This window comes from Vollenhovia emeryi, unplaced genomic scaffold, assembly GCF_000949405.1.
Source record: "Vollenhovia emeryi isolate VEMERY1.0 unplaced genomic scaffold, V.emery_V1.0 DF939138.1, whole genome shotgun sequence".
Lineage (NCBI taxonomy): Eukaryota > Metazoa > Arthropoda > Insecta > Hymenoptera > Formicidae > Vollenhovia > Vollenhovia emeryi.
Genome location: NW_011967228.1, coordinates 239,357 through 253,476, shown reverse-complemented (window position 1 = coordinate 253,476; position 14,120 = coordinate 239,357). Strand labels below are relative to the sequence as shown.

General features: G+C 50.4%; 2 protein-coding genes across 3 annotated transcripts; both read right to left on the bottom strand.

Moving 5' to 3' along the window:
- Positions 1-121: 121 nt before the first annotated feature.
- LOC105567349 (uncharacterized protein DDB_G0283357) lies at positions 122-9,301 on the bottom strand. 2 transcript variants are annotated; one of them, XM_012022156.1, is made up of 10 exons: positions 8,969-9,301; positions 6,657-6,795; positions 5,313-5,480; positions 4,494-5,043; positions 3,803-4,378; positions 3,296-3,718; positions 3,016-3,204; positions 2,075-2,931; positions 1,371-1,814; positions 122-1,084 (listed from the first exon to the last, which is right to left on the bottom strand). In XM_012022156.1, exons 1-10 carry the CDS (start codon positions 9,088-9,090, stop codon positions 890-892), a joined length of 3,663 nt encoding a protein of 1,220 aa, XP_011877546.1. In that variant the 5' UTR covers positions 9,091-9,301; the 3' UTR covers positions 122-889. The 2 variants fall into 2 exon arrangements, with proteins under 2 accessions (XP_011877546.1, XP_011877547.1); XM_012022157.1 differs by having other exon boundaries at positions 4,533-5,043.
- A 1,995-nt stretch (positions 9,302-11,296) lies between these two features.
- Positions 11,297-14,077, bottom strand: LOC105567347 (U5 small nuclear ribonucleoprotein 40 kDa protein). The gene is made up of 6 exons (XM_012022153.1): positions 13,845-14,077; positions 13,636-13,765; positions 12,548-12,861; positions 12,191-12,463; positions 11,543-11,708; positions 11,297-11,429 (listed from the first exon to the last, which is right to left on the bottom strand). Exons 1-6 carry the CDS (start codon positions 13,956-13,958, stop codon positions 11,377-11,379), a joined length of 1,050 nt encoding a protein of 349 aa, XP_011877543.1. The 5' UTR covers positions 13,959-14,077; the 3' UTR covers positions 11,297-11,376.
- Positions 14,078-14,120: the final 43 nt, after the last annotated feature.

Sequence of the window (14,120 nt, the reverse complement as noted above, 5' to 3'; positions counted from 1 at the left end):
AGAGATGACAAACTATACTGCTATTTGCTCATAGTCTTTATGAATAAAAGTGTACAAAAGATGTAACGAAAGGCAATTCTTGTTAGTGATAGGAATATTTCGAGCTATTTTTATAACTGTATAGATTGTTGCATTGTAAAATAAAGTTTATTAGTTATAAGTATGAATACTATTGCACAAAAATAAAATGAGGAATATTTTTTTATAAAATATATGTGAGATTTGTGTGTTCGTGGAAGTTCATGTAAAGTGTGTTACTTTTGTTTCTGGAGATCTCGGGGGAAAAATCGAAGAAACACACCTGCGACTACAGCTTGCTAATCTTTCGCAGTGTTTACTCCTCGATAATAACGCTTTACACGTTAATCCGTCGCTTATACAAAAAGATTATCGCGGAGCGCAGCTATACACGGTAACACATGATTCTTCTTTTTTTTATCTTACACGAGATTCAACAATGATTGAGTAAAAAAGCCGTCCACGTTTGTTCGACGCGGTAACAAGGGATTGGTAAAATATATAATATGATATAATATAGCGATATACATAATATAATCTAATATAATCTCTAAAATCTGTCATATAACATAGAATCTGTATATAAATAATAAATAGGAAATAAGGGAGCGGGTTGATCGATTAGCTTGGTAAGACTTTAGCACTAAATTACCGTTACGAAGAACATTTATATGGGGGACTATGGGGGACTATGGGGGAGTATGGGGGGAAAACTGGTGACTGGACAAACAAGAAGAGCGTGAAGATAAATTGAGAACAGTGAAAGAGAGAGAGAAAGAGAGAGATAACTAACAATAGACGTGACTATACAGCTGATTCATTTGGCATAATAGTCTAGAGCGGACTTTTTTTCTAGCGCGATAGGATACGGTCAGTGAAGATCATCGACCCAAGCGGTGTCTAATGACTCGATGAGAGTACGGACGAAGGCCATCTCCTTCCGTGCGTTCTCTAAGATTACCCGAGGGTCTTGGGACGTACACCGCAATACATTCGGCGCCATCACCATCGCAAGATTATTGGCGTCCATTTTAGTGCGGGCGACCACCTCGGGTCTAGCGAATATCTGTAAAGTTGGTTTCAGTATCGTAGCGTCCCCAAAGACGTTGTATTCAATTTGACTCGACGGCGTCGAGCGCATGCAATCCCCCCGTACTCTCACCGTGCGTTCAGCGTTGAAGCGTTGCTGTACGTACAGGTCTACGTTGTTTAAAGAGCGCGCGATATTTCGTCAGACATGAATATGAATACAGAGCGCACGCGGTTGCACGCGGCTGAACGCACGGTGAAAATAGCAGACGAATTTTCATTCAGCTTTCTCTCACTGAGAATGCACAAAAATGTTTTCTTACCTGTAGGAAGCGTATTAGATGACACAGCACACGACGGTTGAGGTCCGGCAGACGTTCAACGAGCGCGGCCACGTTCGCCGCCGAGGCTTCCGGATCGTCGTGCCGCATGGACACGCACTCCACGTAGAAGGAATCCGGTATCAACGGCTCGTACAACTCGCGTACCCATAGTTTCAGCAGGGAGGCGGGCGCGTGTGCGTCCTGAGAAGCTGCCAGAATCGCCCCGTCCTCGAACCTGTCCAAGCAGGACTTCAACGCGCTGACCTCGTCGGCGTCCGCGGACACCCGGAAAATGCCCTCGGTCAGCGTGCCACCGCGCACGAGCACCTGGCGCGTCAGCGTAGTCTGTATCCATGGTAACTCTCTATGCGAGAAGCGGTCCTTCTGCAAAGCCATAACTTCCGAGAGCGTCGCGCCGAACATGGACGCGCGGAAGATTTGTATCTACGAGAAAAGCACGAGGGACACGTCAGATTTTTAGAGCCAATCCACCCTCGATAACTGATAATCAGAGAGAAGCCCGAGAGCTGCCGCGGCCCCGTTTTTCGTGACTGGCGAAAGCGATATGCCCTTTGTGGACATTGAAAAACGTGGACATGAACTACGTAGCCAATGTCCACAGAGGGCGTATCGCTTTCGCCAATCACGAAAAACGGGACAGCTCTCAGGCCTGATATTAGGTAATTATCAAGGCAATTAATTACCCTCGCTTGGTCGATATCCTCCACCGTGGCCTTGCGAGGCTGTCGCTTGCCGTGCGCGCCGATCCGCTGCAATCGTCTGCAGGCCACGGTCGCGTAATGACTGACTTGCACGTGTATCGGCCACTTGGCGACCTCGGGAAACTGGAAGTTGGGATCGCGATGCCTGTTCATGTAGCCCTCCAGGTAGGGCTCGAACGTGGCGCTAGGCGGCACGAAAGCCAGACACACAGCCATCAGCTCCCACCCGCGCCGCAGACTCTCCTTCCGCGGATTCTCCGTCGTCTGCCGGCAGACCTGAACGTACAGCTCGTCCCGCAGGGGCGGCTTCGTAAACGCGGTGTTGACGATATCCATGGCGACGCTGTCCAACGTCATACCGACGTTGGCCTTGCGATCCCCCATGTACACTTGAACCAATCGGAATAGATTGCAAGCCTCCCTCTTGAGTAGCTTCTCGCCGTCCACCATCGCGAGCATCGGTTGCGGTATCGGGTCTTTCGACCAGCTGAGGATGTCTCGCACGCTGAACTTCTTTCGAAACAACAGCCTCAGTCCTTTCGGTCTGCCGCAATTCAAATTGAGATTGTCCTGCGCGTATTTCTCGATGTCGCCGCCGCCCGTGCTGTCGTCCCTCCGCGCCTCGTCCAGGTCGGTGTTATCGACATTCGTTATACCGATACTCGGAGTTGTCGAACTCACGGTGGGCACGGAGACCTGCCTCGTAGTCACCACGCTGTCCCTCGCTTCCGTCTGAGACACGATGTTCGGCGGCGACGGCGGTCGCGCCTGCGGCCTCGTCAGGGTGTCGGCTGTGGTGTAGTAAGTCGCTAAGCCTGCGGTGTCGTAATTACCTAAATCTAGCAACCGTGCGAGAAAGGACACGCCGTTAATTACACGTTCGATAAAAGCGCATTTTATAATTTTCCAAAATAATGTCACACCCGCGTAGTGATCCTCGAGGTACTCTTGACTGGAAGAATCGCCTTGATTGCTGGCCGCTTCGTCGTCGGCGAATTGATCGTCGGAATCGTCATCGCCTCTTCCGCCGATACCCTCGCCCCTGCCACCTTCCTCGTCCAGAGAATCTTCTCCCTCTTCTACGAGTAAAGGATCTCCAAACTTGTAACAACCTGCGTGTCGTGAACAAAAGAGGAACAATGCAACGTGTTCCAGTTCACAAAAAAATCGCTCGCGACGTCGGACAGATTTCTGGTTTGTTACCTGATAATTTCGCCTGTTGAATAATGTAATGTTGCAACGGTAATAAGTGATCAGCATCAGCCAGCAGATTACCGTAAAACGGCGACGGCGGGGGACTGGGATTTCCATTACTTCTTTTCTTCTTGCTGTCGTCTCCTTCGGCGTGACCCTCGGTCTCCTCGCCCGCGGCGCTATTGCTGCTGCTGTTGCTGCTGTTACTACTGCTAGTATTACTACTAAGTCTCTGTCTAGATTGTTCGTGGGTTTGACTGATCATCAAGTAACGTTCGTGCATAGCATCGTCGTCCCGCTCTCTCCTTCTAGCCTGCTGCTGCTGCTGCTGCTGCTGTTGCTGCTGCTGCTGCTGCAACTGCTGCTGTATTTTTTGCTGTTGCTTCTGCTGTTGCACGAAACTGTAACTGCGACCCAACGCCTGCGGCACACCTTGTAAAATAATAATCAAACCGTGCATTACAAAAGACGCGTACAGGAAGGTGGCGAAAGAAACATAAAGATTATCTCGCTTACAGTCCAGTGAGTTATTGCACGCTGCGTTTCGCCTGTACTCCTTTTCCCTATCGCGCTCCCGCTCTCTCTCCCGCTCCACCGCTTCGAGACCACCTCGTTGCTTCGACGAATTACCACTATGTACGCCGGCGGACCTGCCAAGACTCTTGGCAGGATCGTTTCTCTCGGACAGCATCGCGCCGTACACGTCCCTGACATTCGCTTCCGAAAGCGACGCGGAGCACCCGTGATGCCTTCTACCTATGCTACCCGTACCATCCTGCGGCTGCTTGTTCACGTTTCTCGAGTGCATGGAACTCGGATAGAAGGCTGGCGGGTTCGTTTTATCGAGACTATTGACTCGCTCCCGGTGATGCTGCTGCTGCATCTCCCGTTCTCTATCCCTATGGTAACGATTGCCACTCTCCATTAAGGAACCATACTTCTCGCCCTGCGATTTGTAACTATGGCTAAGTTGAACCTCAGGCGGGCGATACGGCGGCATTTCCTGCCTGAAGACTCGGGATTCCATCAGAGAATCGCGATATGGCGATGTACTCGGCTCGGGACCGTACGAGCCTCTACTACTTTCTCTACCTGAAACACCAGGAAATGAATCGATACTACCGGTAGGATATGCACGCGGCCGCTCGCGCGTAACAAAGGAACGTGGCTAAAAATGTAAAAACATAAATGTGTCATACATTCTTACCATTTTTACTTTTGTCTAGGTCCAAGTTTCCAGCCCTACCTTCGCGTTGCGGGTCGGCGAAAGTCTTCTTCTTGAACAGAGGTGTGCTGGTCGAGAGGGACAGGCCCAGCGGCGGCGGTTCTCCCACCAGCGACACGGACTTCTGATTCTTCACGCTTTCGAGTGTCCCGCTCTTTCCGTGACACCTGGTCTCCAGGGTGCCGCCGCTGTGCTGCCTGGGGGAGGATTGCGCGGCGTTCGCCGGCGTTTGCGCGGCCGTGCGATGATGGTGCCTGTGCGGCGAGTCCAACAGACGATAACTGGTCGACTCCAGGGAAGTCCTGCTGTGCGAGACGGAGCTGTCGCTGGATCTGCCGGAGTCCTGCGAATGATTGTGCTGTCTGGTACGTGCCGCAGGTACGTCATGGTGCCTGTGATGCCTGTTATTGTGATGATGATGGTGGTGATGGTGCCGCCTCGCGGACGGAGACGGAGAAGGAGGTGAGGTCTGTAGGTCGACGCCAACCGCGGAGGTCCGCGTTTTGTTCGCGATACCAAGAGAGAGAGCTTGCTACGAGAAGAGAAAACAAACGTAGCAGTCATGCGGAATCTGTCGAAAGTGACAATGACGTCTAGTTAAATTTAAGAAGAAATACAATATTCTTCAAACTATTCCTTCATTAGTCAACTGTTTATTTATATAAACAGCTCGATATTAATATTATTAAATTTTCTCTCCAATTAGTGAATCTTTTCGCCGCCACTTAATCGATTATCTCACACACGTTCTCGCTCCATAATCTCACGATAGCTCGATCGTTTAAAATAACTAATATTTACCAGCGTCGGAGTCAGATTCGCATTCTCCTGGTGGTTGAATCGCGTCGAGCGACTAACCGAAGGGGTCTGCGTCTGCGTCGAGACGGATTCTTTCTTTCTCGGCTCGGTTGTTACCTTTTGAGTGTCGGGCGTGCTACCGCTCGGAGGCTCCGTGTTCTGTTTTAGCGTCTACGCAAATATAAAAGAGGCATATGAATTATAAGCGAATAAAAAAAAGGAGTACAAGTTGACGACAGTCGATTGCCGACCTTAATCTTCTCCATCTATATAAAATATAGGGGGAGTACGACAACGTACGCGTTTCATAGTGCGTTTGGCACAGATAAGATCGCAATTTATATTATCATTCGTGTATCGTTTTAGAATCTAATATTCGTGAATGTATGCGCGGGGAGAATTCTCCTTGAATATTTTCCCTGCACTGAAAAAAAATCTGATAGATTCGACCAGTCGTCTGTTCGAAAATGAACGAATCAGAATTCCTTTAGGATTTACCATGAAAGATATTTCATAACCAGAAGTTTGCTACACTTCACTACACATCTGGTAAATCCTAAAGGAATTCCGATTCGTCCATTTTATAACAGACGACTGGTCGAGTCTATCAGATTTTTGCTTTCAGTGTGCAAATCGTGCGATCGCGGGCCGACGTGGCATTTTGAAGAGCTTCGCGAGAGTCTTTTGGGGGGGAAATTCCGCTAGTAAAATGTACGGTGCGATTTCGAAAAACCCTCATAAAACGCTTCCGAGACGCCACGTTGTCCCGCGATTACGTGATTTTTCAGGATAAACTTGCAGAGAGAATTCTCTCCGTGCGCGCGCGGAATGTACGCGGTTTTCCGGGACATCTGGCAATCATATTTTCGTCAAACTCGAAATGAACGAGCGGCATTATCACCGGCGAGAAGTTCCATGATAGCGGCGCGGCATAATGTAAACCAGAGTTTTTTCTCCCCGCCGCAAACGTCTATTTATAGCCGGGAAGAGAGCAGACGCGCTCTTGCACACTTATATCCACGCCGCTTTAAGATACGCGAGTTCTGTAACGCGCGCTATCCCGGAGAAGCTCGCAAATCATTGCACACATTCGCGAGCAACGTACGTACGTTCACGCGCGTGCGAGGGCGTGTGTATACGCGGAACTCGCGGATTCCGCGCTGAATTCGCAAGCGAGCGCAAAGTTCCCGGGCGCGCCCGGGCGATCTTATCTGGATCTTTATCCGCGGTTACACTCGAACGAGGGAGGGCCGAACTGGCCGATTCGATCGACGTGACTCACGCGTGCCGATATCGCACGGATGCGTTTCAAATCATATCGCGGGCATACGTTTGTTTCCCCTTTACCTGAAGCTTCGCCAGCGGTATGATGTCGCAGTCCGTCGGGCGGTGCCACACGGTTTTCTGAGACGTCGCGTTGTAGTAGTAGAACCGCGAGGTGTTCTGATCGAACAGCTCCCACCACTGATTGTTGTCCGTCTTCTTCCTGCGGGTTTTATTAAAACGGGACGTGTACCGGGCGTACCGTAATAACACGGTGACTTTTAGTACTTTCTCCGAGGTATAACTTTCTCTAAAATAATTACCGCGGTAACCGCTTGGCGATGATTAACCGATTGCGCGCGTAATCGAGTTAAACGCGCGGAATGCAATTTCGAGACAACAGCTAATTGGGCGCCGGACGTTCGATTCAGCCTCGAAAGTATTTAATATCTGGCGAACACAAGTGGAAGACTCCGTGGATGTAAATAAAAAAATAAATAATTAAAAAGGGGCCGCGAGAGTCAAACGTAGGTGGTCGCACGCGTGTAACGTTTAACACAAATGATCTTGCGCATACGAATATAAAGCAAATCGACTGATCCCTTCCGCGAGGTCGTATCTCGATTTCACGCAACTTTCAATTTTTGTTAGTTGAGTGTGTAACAGTTATAATGACTCTTCTCTTGTCTCTACCCAGTTTATCACTGTGCAACGGTATTGGCGATTGACTAACGACGCAGTAATTATTATCCAGGCATGAATCTCTGGTTGATTGGCGATAGGCTTTCAGCATTGCAATTTGCGATTTCAGATCACTTGAAAAGGGCCCGAATCCGGGGCCGAAACGTTGTAATCGGTTTTTTTTTTAAATAAAAACATTGGCCAGGTCGTTCAATCTTATGAAATTTGTTTCCATTTCTGTTCTCGAACTGGTCCAGAATTTAGGCACAAAAACCAGGAGTTGCGTACAATCTAGATACACACTGGAGATCAAATTTTCGCTACCGTTAGCTAATATCATGGTTTGCTAAAGATATTTTGCTGCCGTAACTATAAATTTCTGCAGCACAGCAAACGGTTTACTGCCGCACCTGATGCAGCAGGCACAGCAGCAAAATATTTAGCTATCACAACTGAACGTTAGCTGCCCACCTTTTACAACTGAAATTTAGTTGCCACGTGCGGTCTTCAGCAGCTACACTTTTCTTTCCGCGCGACCTTGCGAAAGAGATCAGTCGAAATACAAGATCAATTTAACATTTGACTTGCGTCCATTGCTACCAAGTGCAGATTAACTTTAATCTCGGTTCAACTGAGTTTTCAACTTTTCCCAATTCCTGCAACCAGAAGAAGATAAAAAGTAAGTTAAGCCGAGAATCAAAGTTAAGCGGCACCGGCGAAAGTGGACGTCGGAAAAACGACATGGATTTACATGCGAGAGAACTGATTTCGAGGGCCGATTCCCTTCCATTAATCAAACATCGGGTCCTCCCACAAGTAACGCGGTATAAAACGGGAACTCGGTTTATTCCCGCGCTCAAACACGTTCAGGTAGCTTCCTGCATGTCTGCTTAAGGTTTTACCTTTCGGCTGGTTCTACAATAGACGCAGTAAGTCGCGAGCCGCAGGAAATCGGTCAACAACGGTCGACTATTCTTCTCATATTTGGCTGTGATTGGTTCCTTGCGATTTGCTGCGTCCATTGTAGAGCCATTGTAGAGCCTTGGGCTGGTATTACATTTGTCGTTGCTGAATAGAAACTGTCTAGATACTCGAGAATTTTACTACCTTGCAGCCAATCAACGCGCTTGAAAAATTTTGTCGCACGACAAACGTAATATTAGGCTTAGACCTGGTTTCACCAACGTTGCTTAACTTAAAGCTTAGCTTGATTCGTTCTTCGTCTCTTTCTAACTGTTACTCCAGAAAGAGACAAACATGAATTAAACTAAGATTAAAATTGAGCGACGTTTAACTTTAAGACTGGTTCAGTCCATTCTTGGTCTCTTTCCAATTGTTACTTTAGAAAGAGACAAACGTGAATTAAACTAAGGTAAAAGTTAAGCGACGTCTGGTGAAACTGGGCCTTAGGCCCAGCGTCGTTTAACTTTAATTTTGGATCAGTTCGTTCTTTGTCTCTTTCCAACTGTTACTTTCGAAAGAGGCAAACGTGAATTAAACTAAGATTACAATTAAGCGACGTTTGGTGAAACCGGGCCTGCGACACGTAGAAAAAGCGCGAGCAATAAATGGAAAGACGTGGGCTACGATTGAAAGCCCGAAATGGCCCGAGACTCGGGAGACATGCCCGAGAGACCGCGTTACTCGCGGGGATGACCCAATAGACGCGAGGCACGAAAAGCACTAGTGAGAATCGATATGAGGCAGCAGCTTACACAGGTACACCAGGCGGCGGGTCCCACACGCACTCGCCCGTGGTCAGGTTCGCGTACATGTGCTCCTTGGTGCGCGGCTCTATGATCTCCACCCATTCCATCCTGCTGCAATTGTCAGCCATTAGGTGTCTACCACGGGGAAGGGTGGCTCTACAGAGCCGCCCGCGAGAGAGGTCTATTGTCGAGTCCCCAGGATAACCCGGCGGCGACGAGGGCACCGCGTCTCCGTGCGCGCGGGACGGGCTCTAAATCGCACTCTTTTCCCCTAAACTTTCACTCGCCGTCTCGGGCCGCTCGCCTCCGAGACAGTTTTCTTTTTTCTCTCTCTCTCTCTCCCTCTCCTTTCGTCACTCGCGAACGACGCGCGGACACACTCGGGTGCATGTGCATGTGCCTCGACGATAAAATCGTAAGGCGGGATCGATATGTCGGAGTCAGAGGCGGCCCCGGGTGCGAGGCACCGACGGGAACACCGTCGGCACCGTGGCCTCCATTTTTTATTTACATCCGCCGCGTTGTCTCCCGCGGGGACCAGGGTGGCCGGACCGGCAGGACCTGCCGATGCCGCGTTAACGCGGGGCCGGGGAACCTAAGTGGAGCGTCGCGCGGCTCGGCCTCGCCGAGGGGAAAAAAATCGCCCTCGTCGGGACGCGGGGATGGGGGGGGGGCGGAAGGGAGGGAGGGGGGTTGGAAAGAGGGACACGGGGACCGCTCAAGATCGGCGGCGCGCGAGGATGCCCACGGAGCGGCGACGATCGGGGCGAGAGCGAAGGAGGGTGCTTCCCCCGTCCGTCCGCCCCGCCCCGACGAACCCCGCAAATTGATAGGAATGCTGGGCCGCGATGTGCGACGCGAGAGGCCGTCCGCTCTGATGTCATGCTGGCGGTTTAATTGGCTGAAATAGGCCGCGGAGATCCATTCGCGCGTGGCTCGCGAGCGCACGTAGCGGAGTAGCGCTCGCGCGCGCACGACGAGGAGGAGGAAGGAAGGAAGGAGAACGTGGAGAGAGAGAGAGAGAAGGGAAGAGAAACGGAGGCGCGGCGCCCCGAGAGGAAAACGCGCACGGCGTGCACGGCGCCCGACGCGAACGAGCCTGTAAACGCGGACTGCGAAAACGTGTGTATGCGCGCGCGCGAGAGAGAGAGAGAGCGAGAGAAAGAGAGACCCGCCCAATCGCGACGGCGGCTAACTTGAGCGCGAAAGGAACAAGGAGCGCAGCGGGAAATCGCGCTCGGTTATCATCAGAAAAGCGACGGCGAATTCTCTTCTCCCTCTCTCTCTCTCTCGCCCGTACGAAGGGAAAGAACGGGACGGAACGGGGGGAGAGAGCGAGAGAGAGAGAGAGAGAGTAGAGCGCGAGACGGAGACGGAGAGAGGGAGAAAACTGGGACGGGTGACTGTAAAAAAAAATTCACTATCGATCTGCGAGCGCACCGTCGGTCCCGTGTGTGCCCGCGTATGTATATATCGCGACGGCCGCGTTTTCCCTAGAGCGGTAAACGCGCGCGGCTGCACCTCCGGGGTGCAGCCGGGTGCAGTCGAGGGGACTCGGCAGGAGTTCCTCCTCGCCGAAGGGCCCTTACCCGTCGGATGCCATCTCGCGCGCCTCCGGCCGGTCCGCCGTCCTCGTCGTCGTCCTCGTCGCCGCCGCCGTCGCCGCCGCCGTCGTCGTCGCCCCCTCCGTCCACCGTCTCGTCGCCGTCGTCGTCGCCGTCGGCTCTCGCCTCGTCACCGTCGTTGCCGCGACGCGCAACGAGTGCAGCGCGGTGCGGTGCGCTGCCGCGCTCCGCTCTACCACTCCACTCCAGTCTCAACCGCCCGCCGCTACCCTTGGCGCGTCACCCTCACCGCCGACGGTCGCCCGCACGCCCCGACACTTGTCACTGTGACGATGATGACACTCGGGATGTCGCAACGTCCCATTTCCGCGAGCGCGAGCAGCGACGCGGCCCCTTTATGGCAGCCTCGCGGCGGCCATCTTTTTTCTTCTGTTTAGTTCGTGGTTTAGTTCTCGCCGCCCCGCCGCGCCGCCGCCGCCGCCACCGCCGCCAGCACTCCCCGCGGCTAGCAGAGAGAAACCCGAGAGCGGCCACGCCGGCGTTTTACTGGATCGATCGAACGACTTATCGACGACGCTAGGCATGCATGCAGTCGCGTTTGCCGATCGAGGAAATTGCAGGGAGAGATTGACCCTCGTTGTTATCGACTCCGCGCGAGTCTCATTATTGTCACCCGCGAATACGACTAATTGACGAGAATTATATCTCTGAAAGGTGGAAGGAGGACGCGCAATGTGTAGCAGAGGAAATGAAAACAACGAGAGACAAATTGCCGATATTCACAAACGTTTCTCCCTCAGTTTTTCTTTTTACAAATACGATAGATATATTAATCAAGTCCCGCGCTTATTAAATCTCGATTTCGCCCAAGTAGATTTGCTTGTCGCTAGATCCCGAGCACACTGAAACAAACGCGACATCGTTACTCGTCGAAGTACAGTCGAGAATGTACGAATACCTTCTCTACATTCGCACGGGAGATCATTCATTCCGTTAAAAGTTATCTCTGTCGCACCTATGGGTTCCTTCGGATGGAAATCGATGTCGTTCACAGATCCATTGTGTCCTGGTAGTTTATACAATATCCTACGACTCGTGGTGTCCCAGATGTAATGGAATCGGTCCGACGAACCCGCCGAAACTTTGCTACCGTCCGGTGACCACGCGCATCTCAGAAGATTCTGAAAAGATAATAAATTAGCATAGCTCATGTGTGTTAAACACAAATTTCAAGAAATAAAGAACTGAGAGCCGTGACAGGGTGGCGGTGTCTAAATATTTTATTCAAAGTTTATTGCGAGAAATTATCACCTCGGCCAGGGTTCTGAAAAGAGCGATGTAAAGAGCCACGTATCTCCCAGATACATCTTATCTATAGCGATTCTCAACCTTTTTCATTTCATGGTACAAGCTATAATTACTAAATACTCATAGTATTATCCAGGGTTGGGAAGTATACTCGTTACTTGTAACGAAGTTACTTTTTTTTTTGCAACTCGAACTTAACTTCGTTACTTTCTGTCCAACTAACTGCAACTTAACTCAGTTGCATTTTTTTTATAACTAGTAACTAATTTAACAGTTACATTAATAGTTACTTGATACATATATACATATTTCATATGTATTTATTTTATTATTTTATATGTATTTTATACGACACCTTTTCAAAGTTGTGCTGATGCCCGGACAGTATCTTGACGCAGCGCTCATAGGGCGCGAACGGCCTCACGTCCCATATTTTGAGCGTGTTATCCATGGCGTTGGAAAGTATGTACGATCCATCGGGGCTGAGGCTGAGTCCGGTAATGGTGTCGGTGTGTCCCTTCAATTTGTAGAGCACCGCGTTCTTCCGAAGATCCCACACCTTTATGTCGTTGTCGATCCCGCCGCTGATCACCTGTTCCGCCGTATCGTTGAACGTCACTGCGGTCACCTGACGACGTTACATCATTAAAGTTTGCACTTGGACACGCAACTGGCGCGTCGTCATTCAGTAGGAAATACTTTTGGCCGGTACCTGATACGTATTGTTCAACGTGTAGCACTGACCCCGCTTCCTAGGATCCCAGACACGTATCGTGCTGTCGTCGCTGCCCGAGCAGAGCAGCGTGGGTCCCCGTCGCGCCCCTGACACGGAATTCACGAACGAGGTGTGGCCCTTGAGCTTCTTGACTCGCGTCCCGGCCACTATATCCCACAGGCCCAGCGTCATGTCCGTGCTGGCTGTGTACAGGTGATTACCGTCTGGACTGAAATGTAACTCCATCACGGCACCGCTGTGTCCAGTCATGATGCCAATGTTCTCGCACTCCCCGTAAACATTCCAGATAACTGCAAAGACGCCCGACACTTTGTTAGACAAAATACATCGAGGTTTACTCACAGACTTCTGTATACTACTGGACTGCCACTGTCGAGCTGAAAAGTGAGGCGAGGGTGCCACCAGATCTTGTTAGGTAAATAAAGTAGTATGCATGCATCGGTCTATCACTGACACACTACTTTATACTAAACATATGAGAACACGCCAATGTGGGCCACAAGGTAAGATGTAGGTAGCCCAACTTGTAAATCTTGTAATTTTTCTGAAAATTGTGAATCTATATACCGTTTTCTTTCCACATTAGTTCTACGCGCCAATTTCTTTTTCGGACATGGAGCAGTTTTCTTATACGTGGAATTATTATCGTCAGCAAATTCGTGTATTCAAATCGATTACTTGAAAGTTTATTACGCTACTTTATTTACATAGCTAGACATGGCAGAACTCTGTCTCACTTTTCAGCCCAAAGGTAGCAGTCCAGTAGTACATAGAAATCTGTGAATTTGAACACAAATACAGTACCGGCAAAACTGATATCACCTTTCGATTTCTTGAGCATAACTGGTTTTAAAGCGATTACTTCCTTTCGTTCGGCTTCAAGCTGCACGAACGAAACATTCGAAAATCACGGTTTAACTCGTCAAATTTTATTACACCATTATCAGGTATCCGTCGCAAACTTATGAGCACATTCGAGGCGCATTGGCGAAAGCTGTGCTCGGGAAATCTACAGGCGATATAAACTTCGGTACCGCATGTCCCGTTCGCCGCGCAAAACCTACAGATCTGTCGATCGAATCCCGTGGACACGAGGTACTGTCCCTCCGGGTGAAATTCTATGGAGAAGATGTCTCCCTGGTGTCCCTCCAGCAGCATTATCATCGACATCAGGGCGGACGTCCGCGGTGGGCCCTTGAACATTTCATTGCGCGAGCAAACGTTATTTCTCCCCCGAGGTACACGCATAAGCACTTTGCGAGGTTATACTCACGCTCTGAACGACCGCCTTCTCCCTGCTGCTGAAGACGACCTCATTCTTGGTTCTCTTCGACGCGGGCACCAGCGCGAGAATGTCGTCCCCCTTTCTCTTGTCCAAGATCGGCATTTTGAGGGGAATATTCAGCTTGATTCAACTTCGAGCACGACGGAACGTTTCGGGAACGTTTATTTACACGATATGCGTCGCGTCCCGGTGCACCGCAGCGCCACTCGCCTCCACTCTCGGAACACTCGGGCTCCAATCCGAACGCGCGCACGGTTTCCCGCA

Coding starts and splice junctions, on each gene's coding strand:
- LOC105567349 (XM_012022156.1), bottom strand. CDS start 9,090: ATGGCTGACAATTGCAGCAGGATGGAATGGGTGGAGATCATAGAGCCG. Junction 3,719..3,802: donor GTGCAATAACTCACTGGACT/GTAAGCGAGATA, acceptor TTATTTTACAAG/GTGTGCCGCAGGCGTTGGGT. Junction 1,085..1,370: donor ATCTAATACGCTTCCTACAG/GTAAGAAAACAT, acceptor CCAACTTTACAG/ATATTCGCTAGACCCGAGGT.
- LOC105567347 (XM_012022153.1), bottom strand. CDS start 13,958: ATGCCGATCTTGGACAAGAGAAAGGGGGACGACATTCTCGCGCTGGTG. Junction 11,709..12,190: donor ATCAGCACAACTTTGAAAAG/GTGTCGTATAAA, acceptor TTATCTTTTCAG/AATCTTCTGAGATGCGCGTG. Junction 11,430..11,542: donor CCATCCGAAGGAACCCATAG/GTGCGACAGAGA, acceptor CGTTTGTTTCAG/TGTGCTCGGGATCTAGCGAC.